This window comes from Cygnus atratus, chromosome 15, assembly GCF_013377495.2.
Source record: "Cygnus atratus isolate AKBS03 ecotype Queensland, Australia chromosome 15, CAtr_DNAZoo_HiC_assembly, whole genome shotgun sequence".
Taxonomy (NCBI): domain Eukaryota; kingdom Metazoa; phylum Chordata; class Aves; order Anseriformes; family Anatidae; genus Cygnus; species Cygnus atratus.
Window position 1 is genome coordinate 7703112 of NC_066376.1, and position 16298 is coordinate 7719409.

At 37.7% G+C, this 16298-nt stretch overlaps 1 protein-coding gene across 1 annotated transcript in view; it reads left to right on the forward strand.

Annotated features, from left to right (window-relative positions):
• Positions 1–16298, forward strand: part of CCZ1 (CCZ1 homolog, vacuolar protein trafficking and biogenesis associated) — a 17775-nt gene continuing 1477 nt past the window's right edge. The window contains exons 1-14 of the mRNA XM_035548760.2: positions 1–306; positions 1927–2024; positions 2153–2246; positions 2344–2418; positions 3441–3488; positions 4133–4216; positions 6562–6737; positions 7890–7971; positions 9764–9825; positions 10732–10843; positions 11478–11511; positions 11866–11983; positions 14924–15082; positions 16164–16291. Coding sequence (XP_035404653.1) covers positions 202–306; positions 1927–2024; positions 2153–2246; positions 2344–2418; positions 3441–3488; positions 4133–4216; positions 6562–6737; positions 7890–7971; positions 9764–9825; positions 10732–10843; positions 11478–11511; positions 11866–11983; positions 14924–15082; positions 16164–16291 — 1375 coding nt within the window. The 5' untranslated portion in view covers positions 1–201. The remainder of the gene's footprint in view (positions 307–1926; positions 2025–2152; positions 2247–2343; positions 2419–3440; positions 3489–4132; positions 4217–6561; positions 6738–7889; positions 7972–9763; positions 9826–10731; positions 10844–11477; positions 11512–11865; positions 11984–14923; positions 15083–16163; positions 16292–16298) is intronic.

Consider the following 16298-nt stretch of genomic DNA (forward strand, 5'->3'; position numbering starts at 1 on the left):
CCCGCCGGCGGTGGCGCTGGGGAGCGCCGTGTCCCGCGGGGCACGGGAGCACTTCCCGCGCCGTGCCGTGCTGTTCCGGGGCGGGGGAGAAGGCGGAAGCGGTGTGGGGCTGGTGCCGGTGCCGGCGGAGGGCCCTGGGCTGCTCCCTGATGGTGTGTGGCGGCGGCGGCTGGCCCCAGGCGCGCTCGCTTCCAGCTCGGTATGGCGACGGCGGCGGCGGGGGGAGCCGCCCAGGAGAAGCAGCTCGCTCCGACCTTGCTCAGTTTCTTCATCTACAACCCCAAGCTGGGGCCCAAAGAGGGAGAGGTACCGGAGGGAGGGACGCCGCGGCTCGGGGCAGCGGGGCGAGAAGGGTTTGGGGGCCCTACGGTGTTGTCCCGGCCCTGGGGCGGCTGTCGGGGCTCGGCTGCCCCTCTCTGAGGCCCTGGGGACCGCGGGATTACCGCTTCCCCTGGCTCCTGCGGCCGCCTTCCTCTGGCCGTGTCCTGCTTCAGGCAAAGCAGTAACCAAGGTGTTGTCAGTGGTAGCATGTGAAATATTGCAGGTGGTCTGTTAAGTACTGTGTTTTACTGATGTGGTAACTTCTTCTAAAATACCTTTTTCAATCGCTATAATCTGGTAAAAAACCTCAGTCATTAATTTAGCTAAATCTAAGCTATTGCTAGTTAGCATTAGCATCACAGTGCTCATGCCACTGTGATTTTTGATTTCAATAAGCCAGAATCTGTATTTTTAGATAATAACGTATTGTACAATTTGTGTGATAGCCTGTAGTTTTAGTAGTGCTTTTGCACAGGGCTGTGCCTATACTTACTTATTAGTGACTGACGGGGCTGACTGCACCCTCAATGAGTCCGTGGATGGCTTGAAGCTGGGGGGAAGCTGTTGATGTGCTGGAGGGCAGGGCTGCTGCTTGGAGGGACCCTCAGTGAGCTGGGGAAACAGCTACCAGAGACCTCGCAAAGTTCAACAAAAACAAATGCAAAGCCCTGCATGTGGGACAAAACAATCTTACGCAGCATGGGCTGGCTGGTTAGAAAGCAGCTTTGCAGAACAGGACCAGGGAGTCCTAGTGAGCAACAGGTTGTACATGAATCAGCAGTGTGCCCTTGTGGTAGTGAAAACCAACAGCATCCCAGGCTATGTGAGTGAGAGTGTATTAGAAGGTCAAGAGAAGTGGTTGCTTCCCTCTCTTTGTGGGCAGTGTGGTCCCCTGAGGCTTCCCAGGGTAGGAAAAACACTGACAGACTGAAGCAGGTCTAGTGGAGAGCCCCTGTTGGTCAGGAGGCTGCAGTACCTGATGTGTCAGGAAACCCTTAGAGAACTGGGTGTGTGCAGCCTGAAAAGCAGAACGTGTTGGAAGGGGGTCTTGTGGCTGTCTTCACCTGCCTGAGGGGCCATTATTGAGAGAATGGAGCCAGGTTCTTCTTGAAGATGCACAGTGAAAGGATAAGAAGCAATGGAAGACATTGCAGCAAGGGAAATTCTGATGAGATAAAATAATTTCTTCATGTTGAAGTGGTCAAACACCAGAACAGGGCCCAGAAAGTCTGTGAAATCTTCAGCCTTGGAGATACTCAGAACTTGACTGGACAGGGCCCTGAGCAATCCGAGCTAGCTTTCAAGCTAGCCATGCTTTGATCTGGCTTTGAAGCTATCCTTGCTTTGAAGTAGCTGTGAAGTGGTTATGGCCTGTTATTTCAGTAGCCTTGGAAATATAAACCATTTTGAAATGTCTTGGGATGACTGCTTAAGTATGCTTAAATACGACTTTTAGCCATTATTACAGAAGCCTATTTAGGTACAAGATAAAATTCTGCCTAAAAGACTGTGATTGAAGTTCAAAAACAATCAGAACATGATCTGAGTATTCTTTAACTTTGATTCTGTTAAAATGCATTTTGCTTTGATTCTTTTAAATTTTAGGAAGAAAAGAAGATTCTCTTCTATCACCCAAATGAAGTAGAAAAGAATGAAAAAATTAGAAATGTGGGACTGTGTGAAGCTATAGTACAGTTCACAAGGTATAAAGTCTGACCGTATGACTCATTGTATTAGCACAGACAAAATGCTTAAAATTTCCCAATCATATATGTTTTCTTTTTGTGTGTGTATATAAATATCTATATCTACATAAATGTTTTCTTTCTAGGACCTTTAGTCCAACAAAACCTGCAAAATCCCTACATACACAGAAGAATAGACAATTTTTCCATGAACCTGAAGAGAATTTCTGGATGGTCATGGTACTTATGCATATGATATGCATATTTCTAAAACATCATATCAGAATGTTCTCAATGCATTCTGCATTGTCTAATGCCAGCCTGTTCCACCTTCTAGGTTGTACGAAACCCCATAATAGAAAAACATAAAGATGGAAAACCAGTCTATGAATATCAGGAAGAAGAATTACTGGTAATACTGAACTCTCCCCTCTCCCCCTTTTTAAATAAGTTACATTGCATTTTAAGAGTAACACCAGAAATACCTTAGTTTGATTCTTCTTGAACTGCTGCCAAATTGACTTAAAATATGCATATAGCCATAAATGGAAAAAAAGCAAAGTAGTTTTCAATACAGTTTAGAGAAGACAGCAAGATAGGAAGTTATCCAAATGGCAGTTCAAGATCACCTAATAAACATCAGTGAAATACACAGCTGTGAGTCTTTTTTTTTTCTTGGAATAGACAAATATTTCTCACGATCTGTTTATTTAATAGGTTTCCTGTATGATTCTGAAATGTAGCTTTATTAGGTTTAAGTACATGTTCCACAACTATAAGACTACCAGTAATCTTTACTAATAAGTTGGAAAGCCAAACAGCTCAAACCTATCATGGGATTTCTTGTCCAGACTGCAGTATCTTTACACCAGTTTAATTGTATGCAGGAAAGGTATTTGGTCAGCTGGAATAATGTTTAAAGAGGTGGTTGTTTATGCTGCCTCTGTTCATCACAGTATGCATACTAATGCTGTTCCTTATTTAGTCCTGTGAAAAATATTGGTGTTGTCACTCTATTTCGTCAAACAATAAAAGTCTTTTTTTCATTAAGACTGTAGTCCAGTAACAACTTGCTATGATGTCCCACCTCCTTTAGCCTTTGAATGTGAAGAAGAGAATAATGGTCAGAAATAAGTTCATTTTAAATTGACCACTGGCCTTAGGAAATACACAATTTGTAACTGATACCTTGTGCTTGAGTTAATAACATTTGGTATTAAATTTAAGGGGGGGGAAGGACTCCCTTTGAAATAGTACCTTATATGTATGAAGAAATCTCTAGATGTTGACTGAAAATGCTATTTAACTTTTCAGAGACCAACTTCTCTAATTTGTGCACGTGCCTGCTCTTTGAGTGTTCGTTACATGTAGCTCAGCCAAAATATTTGAAATACTGCCTCTACTTTTACTAATGCCTTGCTCTTTTTTCTGCAGGATAAGGTCTATAGTTCGGTCCTGCAGCAGTGCTACAGCATGTACAAGGTAGAGTTAATAATACAGAAATACAGAGGCTCTACTTCTGGGCAGAGAAAGAGATCCTTATGGTACCATTTGGATGTGCAAGCTCATCATTGCTTTGAGATGCTTCTCATTGCTGTTGGCTGCAGTAATAACTCTTAATAACTATTCCTGAAGCTGTAATAGTGGTGATGGAAGAGAAAAAATAAAGCTGTTGCAGTTGTCAGTGTTAGTTCATTAGCTTACAGTAAAAATAAGAGCCTTCTAGTTTCCGTGAAGTCCAGATTTCTTCTTTTGTGGACAGTTCTGACACTAAGCACTTGCTTTTGATGTTTATATTATCTGTTGGAGAAACAATACTGAATAAAGGCCATTAAAATGTCTTTTAGAAAATAAGGAATTAAGATGTTTAAGCAACACAGATAAATAACTTCTCTACTAATGGAGAATTTATTTTCCTTCTCTAATTCTGACCATGCTGCCATGTATACCTGGAGTCTGCAAATCTGAGAGAGGATCTTTCAATAAGGGAGGGGTAAATTTAGATCTATGCAGAGCTGTAGTACTGAGGAACAGAAGCTGTATTGTAATCTAGCTATATTCATATTTGAATTACGTGAAATTAATGTAACTACACAATTATCTGACTGACTTCTTTTAACCACTAGCTTTTCAATGGCACATTTGTGAAAGCCATGGAAGATGGAGGTGTAAAAGTTCTAAAGGAAAGACTAGAGAAGTTCTTCCATCGGGTAAGACTTTATTTTTCAGGCACATCTAGTGTGATTCTACATTGGAAATAAAAAGTAAAAATTTTCTCTACGTGGCTTCAGTGTAACTCTAAAACAGGAGCGGTGGAAAAGATGTAGCAACAATACAAAAAGCCTCGTTACTTGTTCTTTCCAAATACTTCCTGCTTCCTACTAACATGGTAGATTCTTTAAAGGAGTTGAACCACAAACAGGGTTATAGCTTGATAGAAGAGTTTAGCTATTGAATATTTTTTTCTGATGGAATCGTGTTCGTTCTTTGGAAATTCTGCATTAACGTTTGAATTGGTTAGTGGGATAATCATTTGTGCAGACCTATTCGAGAAACTGTTAAAGAATGATTCAAGTTGGAAAGAACCTGGAGAGGCTATCTAGTTCAACCACCTGCTCGAAGTAGGGTAACATTGAATTCAAATTAGATTGCATGTGGCTTTGGCTGGTTGACTCTTGAAAGTATCCAGGGTTGGAGTTTCCACAACCTCCATGCACAGACATTGAAGTTCCATAGCACAATGAAGTAACTGGTAGTTGTGACTTTTAACTATATTTTTTTTCCTGTGTGGGATCAATAGTCATGCCTGATAAGGTTTCAGGAAATAAACCTTGTTTATAACTTGTCTTCAGTATTTAACTTCAATTTTGAACAGCAAATGCTTTAGTAAAAGGATGGAAAGCAAAACCTATTTCTGAGCAGGAAGTCAATCAAATATTTTCATTTAACTTTCATGTAAAGTAGTCACATCTAGCAAAAGTTTGAGTTCCTACGTTAAAAGTTTAATCGAGCTGACTTCAGAAGATAGCAGCCAAGTGTCTGTCTGCCCCCATTCTTCTCATTTGCATGGAAGGAAATGGAGGGTTACTGTCAGCAGTTAGTTCTCTTGTAGAGATTTGAATATTGATATCTCTGATAATGATAGAGTGTAGACACTGTATACTGATGTTTAAAATTGTTCTCTTAGCAACTTTTAAGAAAAAAGTGTAAAAAAAAAAGTACAATTCAAACTGATTTTAGGATAGGCTTCTTTTTTGTTTTTTGTTTTGTTTTCCTTAGTTTTGGGTTTTTCTGTTTGCATGTTTGTTTCTTGTAAGGCTGTCATAGGCCCCAGAATGAACCCTGTTGGCACAAGGAGTACTTGTTTGATTTGCTGGTGTATACTTTTGCCTAGACTGCATTCAAATACAGCATGGCAGAAAGGGAAGTAATAAATAATCTTTAAAACATTAGTTTTCCTTTCAAGCTCCTAGTGAAGATAAAACAGTAGTCACTGAGATTAGTATAACAAACAAATCCAAGGAAAAGTTGTTTCTCTTTTTTGCTGGGGAATTAGAAATGCTTAGAAAGTTTGGTCATGCAAATTACTGTATTGTAACCCTATTGAATGAATTGGTTACGTGCTGATGGCAGGCTTGGTCTGCATTGAAACTGTGAAGGGAAATGAGACTTAGATTATAAACTGTGACAGAGACCTGTCATACTGTCTGTAGCTACCATGGAATATGTAAATGTGAACAAGAATACGCATTTCTAAATGGAATGAGAACAAGCTCTAATTTTTAAGCTAATAAAATTATTCTGCAAAGCTGAAGATTGATCTGAGCAGTTCAATATGTATGTATGTGCTTGGTTGAATGCAGATTTTTTTTTTTACTAGGTAGACAAAGATTTTTGTAATGACTTGATAACAACTTGCTTTAGCTATGCTGTTTTGTGTGTATGAAACTAATTTTTGTTGACTGTTTCCTACTAGTCTAGTACGGTGGTAATGTATGCAGTGCTGAGTAGTGAAGTTCAAAAATGGGGCTTATTTTATTGCTTGGCTTTTGGTAATGTGAAATGACTGTAGAGGGAGCCACTGGATAACTCATCGTTCACAGACCAGGGTGTCTGATAGTGTGTTTAAAATCTATTGGTAAAACTTACGATCTATCAGGAAAGAGAATAATAAAAATTTTCTTTTGCACATTGCAAGCTAATGTATTTATCTAAAATTCCAGTGAAAATATTTTATAGAATTATTCTGTGATTCTATGATCTAATATTTCTACAGAGTTACTTCTGAAATTAAATAGTAGTATGATGGGCTTTGCGTTCTTGTCCTCTCCAAGGATCTTGAGCTAGCCTTAAAAGCTGTTGTCCCTGATTAAATAGTAGTAGATTGACATCCGGATCACATTGATACATTAAGGAGTACTTCAGGCAAACAGGACTATAGGGGATTTTTTGGATCGTTAGTCTAGATTACAGGGAATGAGACTCAAATTTGTCATTTAAATGTACACATTGGAAATTTTCTGAATTCTAAAAACAACTGTCATTATCCTCTTAGTACTTGCAGACACTGCACTTACAATCTTGCGATCTGCTGGACGTATTTTGTGGAATCAGCTTCTTTCCACTCGATAAAATGACTTACTTGAAAATTCAGTCATTTATTAATAGGATGGAAGAAAGCTTGAACATAGTCAAATATACTGCATTTCTCTACAATGATCAGCTTATCTGGTAGGTACTAAGATAATTTCTTTTATGTGTTTTTAAATTATCATCCTATAAATAAGTGCCATAATAGCAAAGCTGAATCAGTGGACAAGGTGCATGAAAATGCAAAAACAGAATGCTAGGAAGAGTGATGTGGAAGAAAGTCTTTGATCTTTGGCTTTAAAAATCTCTAAGCTGTACCAAATTATTATTTCCAAGTAGCCCTAAGGAGCAGCTATAAGCCTGTTCTTGTAGTTCTATTTTATGTCTCCTAAAATCAATGAATCTCTCCATGCCTGCAATAATTTTAGGTCTTTCCAGTTCTACCAAATATTGGACTTCTATGTGAGTCTTGTTCCTACTAAACTGCTTAAGGTGAAGTCTCTGGAAGTTTTGAGCTATCATTTCTGCTCTTAAACTAGGTAGTAATATGGCAAGTAGATTCAAAAGTTATTGGGGAAGGAATGTGAGCCTTTTATTAACCTAGCTTCCAGAGCAAACGAAGAAAAAGTCCAGATTTATAGATCTGTATTTAGTTTTGCAGGGGCAACTTAAAGTAATAAGCCTTGAAAAAGCATGTTTGATATTTAATTATTCTTTAATATGTCCCAGCCCTCATTGTGAAAAATATTGGGGGGAAGCATTTTTATTTTTTTTTAACAAAGACAAGTATTTAAGTTTGCAAAACCAATGCTAACTTAACTTTTCAGCTAATCTAGGGGGTATTTACTGACATGACACAGTTGTTCAGGGCATACTGCTTCATTTGCAGCTAAACATTTTATTTTTTAAAGGGTGTGAGGAAATCATAAGAGAATTGCACTGTGTTTCAGATGAGAAATCTTGTGTTGCTTTTTTTTTTTTTTTGAAATATTTTTTTAAAAAAATCCCACTACTTTGTACTTACACTATGTAATTATGACATCAAATATGAGTTAGTAGCAGGAGATATGACTTCTATTTTACAGCAAACTTGGATGTTAGTTTGTTTCCTAAATACAAACCACATCTTATTAAAAATGAATATTCTGGGACTGAATCTACTGAGACGCTGAAATGTTGCTACCCTAGTTTTATGCGTGCTTTGCTGCCTGGGTTGTGGTTGGGGGAAAATGTGTGACTTGAGCACTGCAAGACAAACAGCACTTGCATTTTTATCTCTGCTTGATGTTCTAGGAGTGGACTGGAACAAGATGACATGAGAATTTTGTACAAATATCTCACAACATCTCTGTTTCCAAGACACATGGAGCCTGAGGTATCATAGTGGGAGTGTTTGTTCTTTTTCCTTCTGTCTATTTTGTAATGCTAAAGCCTAAAATACCAAAGAGAAGCATCTCTTTTCCCCTACCCACCTTAAAATTCAGTTTAGGAATGCCTAAGATTTATTGCTTTGGGGGCATTCTACTAAACTCAGTAATGTTTGTACCTATCACTTACAGTATGAATTCCGCTGATAATTTGAATAAGGGTTGCTGATAGGGAATTTCCTAAATGTTGATACCTGATGACTCCTTATAGTACCAGTGGAGACCTGCTCAAGCTTAAAAGTGAATGCTCTGCATGTTCTTAACTGTAACCTTCGCAAAAGCCTACAGTGTTTGAGGCAGAGCTGGATAAAGCTGAATCTTTTATGAGTAGTGGACAGTGGGATCAAAATAAGCTTGCTGCTCTTCTGATATACTTCTGTTATAAAAGGAAAAGAGCATTTTAATGGAAGCGTTATTTTAAAACAAAATTATTTAAAAATGTATGCATTTGGGTCTATTAAAGATGTGCAATGTTAGTGATCGAAGGCGTGGAAGCTTTTAAAGTAATTGAGTAAATTGTGTGTAGTTTTCCAGTTAATAAAGTGTTGCTCAAATACACCAATTTTGATATACAACATAGTAGAAACTCCTTAAGCTGCACAAATACCTAGTAATTGGCCTCTGAGTCTTTGTCTAGCAGCTCAGTGCTTGATGAATAGAACTTTCACACTGCTTGAGGTGAATTTCAGAAGTCATCGAGCCTTATTGACAGGACTTTTTCTTCTCCTGTAACTGAATCAAGCGAGCTTCTATAGCTTTTAGTGAGCTTTACAAAAAGAAGACATTTGATTTAGGGTGTTTGTTTCAGTCTTCCATGGATTAGCATATGAAGCTGGAGAGGGGAAAGCTTATTGTTCCCTGAATTTAAAAAAATGTATTTGTAGCTATTTAATTAGCTGCTACGTGATGTTCACAAACAAAAGGGGAAACCCTAGGTTTGATTTGAGCTTTTCCACCTTAGGATATGAATTTTGATGATAAAAATAGCAAGGGATCTCATTCCCAGAGATGACTATGGCAACATAGGTAACATTTGCGGTGCTAACAGTTTGAGTTGATTCTCACTATAACTAACAACAAAACAGGGAGAATAGTGCAGAACATCTTCTAAGAAGAAAAATCATGTAAACACAGAACTGTTTACTTCAGTGAGGATTTTTTGTGTGTGAGCTTAAGTGGCTGATGTAAATAACTACAGGTAGTAGATAGCGTGTGGCACAGCCTCCTAATTTGAAGTACAGGCTGTGCTTTGGCACAGCAAATTAAAAGTGAGGGCTCAGCTAATGTGTGTGTTGCTAATGTAGGACTTGACCACAGCAGATAGGGTGAACAGACCTGCCTTCCCTGTATGTCACTTTGAAGAATTCATTCAGATGTGTTTCATACCTGCATAACAAAGATACTTCCCTACTTCATAGTGCTGACCATACTCAGTATAGCAAACAAATCGCATCAGCCTAATGGCTAAACAGAACGTGGAGTTCTTTAAGACCACATGGAGTTAGTTATCCTTTTCCCCACCCCCAGCAAAGCTCCAAAGTAATAAACGCAAAATCAGAATGTTCTGTTCTGTCAGCATCTCTTTAGCTTTGTCTCCATCACGTTACACAAAGAGTATATATCTTCATGAGCGTTATTTTCTGCAGTGGTTTATATATAACATGATATAAAGACAGCCTACAAAAGAGTAACAGAAAATACCTCTAAGGTGTTTTTTTCTTGTGTTCTTTTTTGCTTCAGTTAGCAGGAAGAGATTCTCCAATACGTGCTGAAATGCCAGGAAATCTACAACATTATGGAAGGTAGCTCTTAATAACTGTCACCGTCTACTCCTCCTTCCCTCAAGGGCAAAACGTTAGAGAGGAGTGAATTTATTTTTGGGTACATGTTCCACATGTAGTCCATTCCACAGGGTCACACAGTAGTCAGTATAATGTAAAACTTGACCTCTAAGGAAAATAAATATGCAGAAACAGTAATTAAGCCTTTTCTTCCCTACTGTTCTTAATGCACTGCATGAAAAGTTTTGGCAGTGCTCCAGACACTTCTTTTCAGTCAGGCACTTCAGACAAAGGTGCATGTATCTAGTGATTTGTTTTTCCTCTGTACTCAGTATGTCAGAGGGGGGAATTCTGCACTTAAGCAGCTGGGCAACATTTTGAATAATTGTGGGTTCAGCCATCTTTCTTTAACCACTATAATTCCCTTTGCCTGATTTAGAGTATTGTGTTGTGATAGAAGCAGTGGCACGTGTTTTCCTGCTTTTCCCCTCAAAGTTAAGTGCTTCTAATACATCACTGTTCTACGTAAAACTAATCTGAATATACTGTTGGAAAGTGGAGGATGAATGCCTTCCCAGTAGCAACAAAAAAAGTTTTTTTTTTTTTAAAGTCACAACTTGGATGTGGAAGGAGTTCGGCTGTCGTTCACCTGACAGTCTGTGCAGTTTACTTCCTTATCATTTTTTACTCTGCTTTTCTGATCCTGTTTCTATAGCTGGAACATATATGTAAGTAATACTTTGACAATAAGAGTGCTGAGATAATATATAAACGAAAGGGTTCTGTGCCTATCTGGATAGCTGAAAATTTACTGTATGCAAATCCATTCATGCATGCAAGTAATTGCTAGTCTCAAAAACATCTGTTAAATAGGAAAAACTGAAATACAAGAATTCATCACATCTGACCTGTTAAATTATTTTATAGGTTTCTCACTGGACCCTTAAATCTTAATGATCCAGAAGCAAAATGCCGATTCCCCAAAATATTTGTTAACACTGATGACACTTATGAAGAGCTTCATTTAATTGTTTATAAGGTATTACATTTTTCTCTGCAATTATTCCTCAGAATTAGGAACCTATATACAACGAGAAGCCAGTGATGTGAAATATTTGTGAACTGCATAAAGAGATGCATTGATAGGACCAGGTTAGAGCAAAGAGACAGAAAACTGTGGAATTTATAGCAGTAAGATTTAAAACCTGAATCTACTTCTTCCTCTCTCGTATACCCTCCCCAAAACAAAAAAGTTTTATCAAAACAAAATGTCAGCCGTAGTAAGTTTACATGATTTCATACCTGGCTTTATATTGCATTAATCTGTGGGGAGAAAAAAATAGTATTTTTTGTAATGAAATGCAATTCCTTGCAGACATATGTCCTTGCATAAAATGCACTTAGTAGCAAATTTTACATTTCCCCTACAACTTAAACACTCTAAACTGGGCTGAATTTTAAAATCCTAACTATCCCATGTTATGGTAGATTGCAAAGAGATTGTTCTATTAAAGGGTAAGGATAATCACCTTTAAACTAGGTGATTATTTTATTATTATTATTATTTAACTGGTTTACCTATGTGTGACTTCACTGAGTTATTGTCAAATGACTTTGAGGTAGTTGAGGTAACCTGTTGTAAATGTTTTTTTGCTTTAACTTTTTTGTTCCAGGCCATGAGTGCAGCTGTCTGCTTTATGATTGATGGTAAGTACCTACTAGTATCACTTCTTCAGTGAGACACAGTTAGTACAAAATGCATACAACTTGTTTTATTTTTGAAAATATTCAAGTTAATTTCTTATTTGAGACACTTCTTCATGAGTGCTTTTTATCAGTCTTTTGATTTTGTTCCAGTGGTATAGGTAATTCAGTTTACACAATAAAATGACTAAATATTGCTTAAAGTTAACCTTATGGATGATTTGGAAAGTGCACAGGTATAACTGAGAAGTTTGTCCCGGGACTCTCAAGGATGTTTAAAGAAAGCAACTACAGAAACTGTACCTTCTACTGTGGGAAGGGAATCTCATCTCTCCCCTTTCTTTACATGCCATGTAGCTTCAATTCCGCCTACACTGGAGTTTTGCCGTAAACTGGACAGCATTGTTGGGCCTCAACTTACTGTGTTAGCATCAGACATATGTGAACAATACAACATCAACAAGAGAATATCAGGGTTTGTACCATGTTTCTGTTGCAGTCCTGCTTTAGTTGGTTAAAAATTAGCTTTAATGTACTGCTTATATAATGGTAATATGATTCCCAAATTTTGAAAGCATTGAGTTAATTGTATATCTTAGGACGTTTTTCTACCTTTCTGCATCTTAAGCCTTTATAAAGTTCCTGTTGTTGCATATTCAGGTCTCCTTGAAATAATGACATGCATGTTATTAATTTTGCAATGAATGTTTATCGTGTGGCTGAAGCCTTTTTCTTCTATGTGCATAACTGCTGCAGAAGAATCATGTAAATATTAAGATGATAAATCTCATTTATTGATCAAGATTCTCCCGCCTCACCCCGAAGATGTCAACAGACTTTTCAGATACAGCAGGTGGAACTTCTGGGTTTTGCTTTTTTCATATGTGAACTTGAGCTTGATCTATGGAGATGCACAGTTCTATGGATTACTGTGCTTCCAGAAATACATACAAGATAGTAAAAATGCAGACTGAACTGGTAGTTTCTGTCCATCCTCGCCATGTTGAAACAGAAATAACAGTTCCTGCAAAACTTTCAGTTTGTATTTTGCAACTTTTCTTGATCAAACAGGATCTCTTAATGTTCACAAATAGCCTTTGGGCAACTAGAACTTTTGAGTTTCTTTAAAATATCACTGGCTTTGTGCCCACCTCCTTTCTTTTGTTGATTTCCTTTGACTTCTGCTTTCCTAAACTGATATTTTCTGTAACATTAAAAATAGAGAATTTTCTTCTTCACACCAAGTAGATGCTGACACAGCTAGCTCTGTCTGTTTCCTTAGACACATGTATCTACAGCTTGGACAGAGTGTATGTAACTCTTAAATCTGTTACAAATGCACACCATGTGTTTATCAGACAGCATGGATGTAAAACCTCTGGGCTTAAGTTGTTGATTGAGACAAGGGCATAGAAATCAAGTGTGACCTTTCACAAGCAGCTTTATTTTCTTGTGTTCTTCATTTGTAGAAGTACTGTACTTGCACATCAGGGCATAATGGGCTGCTCTTTGTGGCACTTATTTCAAGTGGAAGATGTAGCCTATAAACAGATGAGAGGGCTTTGAATAACCCAGTTCTTCCTGGGGAAAGACCTAGAAGCATCCAGTGTAGTCTACCTGAAGGTAGCCTGCCTGAGTGAAGACTTTTTCATGGGACTGATGTTCTAGTCTTCCCTTCGTTATGTTGAGATACTCCCTTGGTCCCAAGTTCTTGTGCTCTCTTTAATTACCAATTCCTGGCAGGGAAACACTTGCTTTGTCATAGTTTCTGCCTCATCTGTAGGGCAGGATGGGTGGTGTTTTTCTGTTTTTTTTTTTTTTTTTTGTATTTAACTCCTGCAGGTTCAACTCTTATCCCATTTTCCAGTTCCTCCTCCAACTGTCCAATTCAAGAATTGTCTTTCATGCTGCATTAACCCAATAGAAAGGTAGTGAGAGCACAGGAAAGACAACTTTCTTGCTGTTGCTTTGGAGCCACAAGTCCGTGCAACATATTCGATGGATATCAAAAGTTTTATCTAAGATGCTGAAGCTAGGCTCCTTATCTTATGGGAATGATGCTACAAGGAAAAAGAAGTTCTAGATACTAGAATGACTTATGTTGAACAGGTTTTTTTGTTTTTCTTTTTGGAGTAACATATTTGTTAGTTATAATGCAAGCTTTAAACTTAAGTACTTTTATTCAGAATTACTGCTTCTCGGTGTGGCCACGTATGATAGGCGAGGAAAAAAATGATTTATTATTTTTCCATTTTGCAGAACTAAGGTAACAAAGGAAAAAAATGAAAAAGCATGCTAATGCTTTAGAAAATTTGAAAAAAATATCTTAAAACTATAGCTGATTCTCCATATAAAATGACTTATTTGTAGGTAGATCTGTTAATTGTGGAACCAAGAACTGCAGTCACATAAAACAACAAAAAATGAATTAAATCAAAGATAGGTGTGAGACTTAATTTTTATAGTGGTAGCATGCAAAATTAGCAGAATTGCAGGGTACAGAGTAGGATGCACTTGAAATTGTGCCAATCTACTAAATCATTAAACTTGGTGGTTTTTTTTTTTCCCTGTCATCTGGGACTGGTTTTGGCTGCTTTATCTCTTTTAAAGTTTAATGCCACAGTGTCCTGAAAACATGATACAGTTTCTTGACACTAATGCACTGGGGTGACAGAGACAAAGGGTATCTAGTTGTTTGCTAAGGTGACTGGTGTCATCACAGTATCTCCTTGACTCTGAATAATACATAGCCTGAAGTACCAATTGCTGTAGCCAGTTTTCGACGATCTAAATTTGTTGTGGCTTAAACCAAAATTACAGCTCTAAGTGACAGATTTTATATTACCTTAATAAAAGAGGAAATGGAGGAGGATAACTGAGGCAGGAGTTTGAAAATAGTCTTGCCTGGGCCACACAAATGATGGTCAAAAACTAACTGTCTGGATCAAGGAAGAGTCTTTCCTTTTGACTTAACAAATAAAGATGTGAGTGAAAAATTCCTAAGTAGTCACGTTAAAGACCCATCTCTATCCAAAGCAGACTGAGCTGACACAGCAAGGAAACAAAATTGTAATGGAGGAAGAAATAGTTTATTAGAAAGATCTGAATAAAATACTGATGGAATGTGGGACCAGGCCCTTAGACTCCACCGTGTCTATTTCTTAGCAGCCTAAGAGGAGGAAAAACTGGTCTTGGAGGTTTTCTTTTTTTTTTTTATTATTTTTATTTAAGTATTGAAATTAAGTTTGATCTTGCTGCAAGTCTTAATGTACTTGGTCTCTGCAATGTGAAAATAACCTCATGATGTTTCAGTAAAGTTTTACACTTCTTAGTTAATAAATGTTTTCTGTGAGTCTTGTGCTTATAGAACATGTTAGTACTTGCAAGTCACTTTTTTTTTTTTGAATCTTCCTAGGGCTGAGAAGGAGCCACAGTTTAAGTTTATCTATTTCAATCACATGAACCTTGCAGAGAAGAGTACTATTCACATGAGGAAAACACCCAGTGTATCACTTGCATCTGTACATCCTGACCTCATGAAGATTCTTGGTGACATCAACAGTGACTTCTCTAGGTAATGCTTAACTATTAAATAGCCTGTAACCCCTTCTGTCAAGTAGATTTTTCAAATGTGTGAAGCTTTCGTGCCTTTTTGTTCATGGATGGCTTTCGTAGCTCTATAAGGAACTGTGTAATGTGGGTCATATTTACTACTTCTAACCAACACAAAATATTATGTCATATATAAACTTTTCTTGTCCTTTAAAAAAATAATTTAGAGGTCCTGGCCCTTTCTTTATCCAAGAAAATATCTAATCTATGTGAAGCTTCAGAGTAACCATAATAAACTTAGAAGGAGCCTGAAGCCAAGTGCTTTTGCACTTAAGTCCATCTAATGTCATGATAAGTAGCATAAAGGACAGGGAAACCTGCTTCTGCCTGTTACATTAAACCCTCTGCTGGGGTTTAATAGCTGGCTGCTTTTAGGGTTCGGACAACAGATAAAACACAAGTCTTGCAGTTACTACAGTACTGCTTGTAGGAAAGATAACTGGCTTTTTGTAAAGGGTATCCTCTTATCTAAATCAAGGTTGGAGAGACCTTCCTAGAACTACAAAAACTCATAAAAATGTGATAATGTGGAATGATTGTGATGCCCATAGCTCTTACTAGGGACTATCAATAGTCCCACTCTATATAAGTTTTTCATTTTCAGTTTTCATCATATTATGGAAGTACCAGGTTAGTGACAGCCTTATATAATAGACTTAGTTGTTCAGTTTGGTTGAGTTCTGTTTAACAACTTGATACGGGGTGTGAGTCTACTATCTCCACCTTCTGTTACCTAGTCACAGTGTAGCAAAACATCATGCTATGAAATATGTCCTTAACTTCATGGACACTGTTTTCTTCAAAGTGCAGGAGTGTTTGGCCAACAGACAAAGCAAGAATTGTGCCTTCAGATGAGTAAATCATTCTGTGCAGCTTATTTATGAAGTCTTGGATTGATGAATTATGTTAAAGTTAGTACTCTGTTAGTATCTCTTGATACTCCACAACAATTTATGATGTTATTATTAATAAATTAGTACAACTGAAAAATTGATGACTATCAACTTGCCACCACCTTCTTTACTTTTTGAAACTTCTTTCAGAGTTGACGAAGATGAGGAAATTATTGTGAAGGCAATGAGTGATTACTGGGTAGTTGGGAAAAAGTCTGACCAGCGAGAACTGTATGTTATTTTGAATCAAAAAAATGCAAATCTGATTGAAGTTAATGGTAAGGA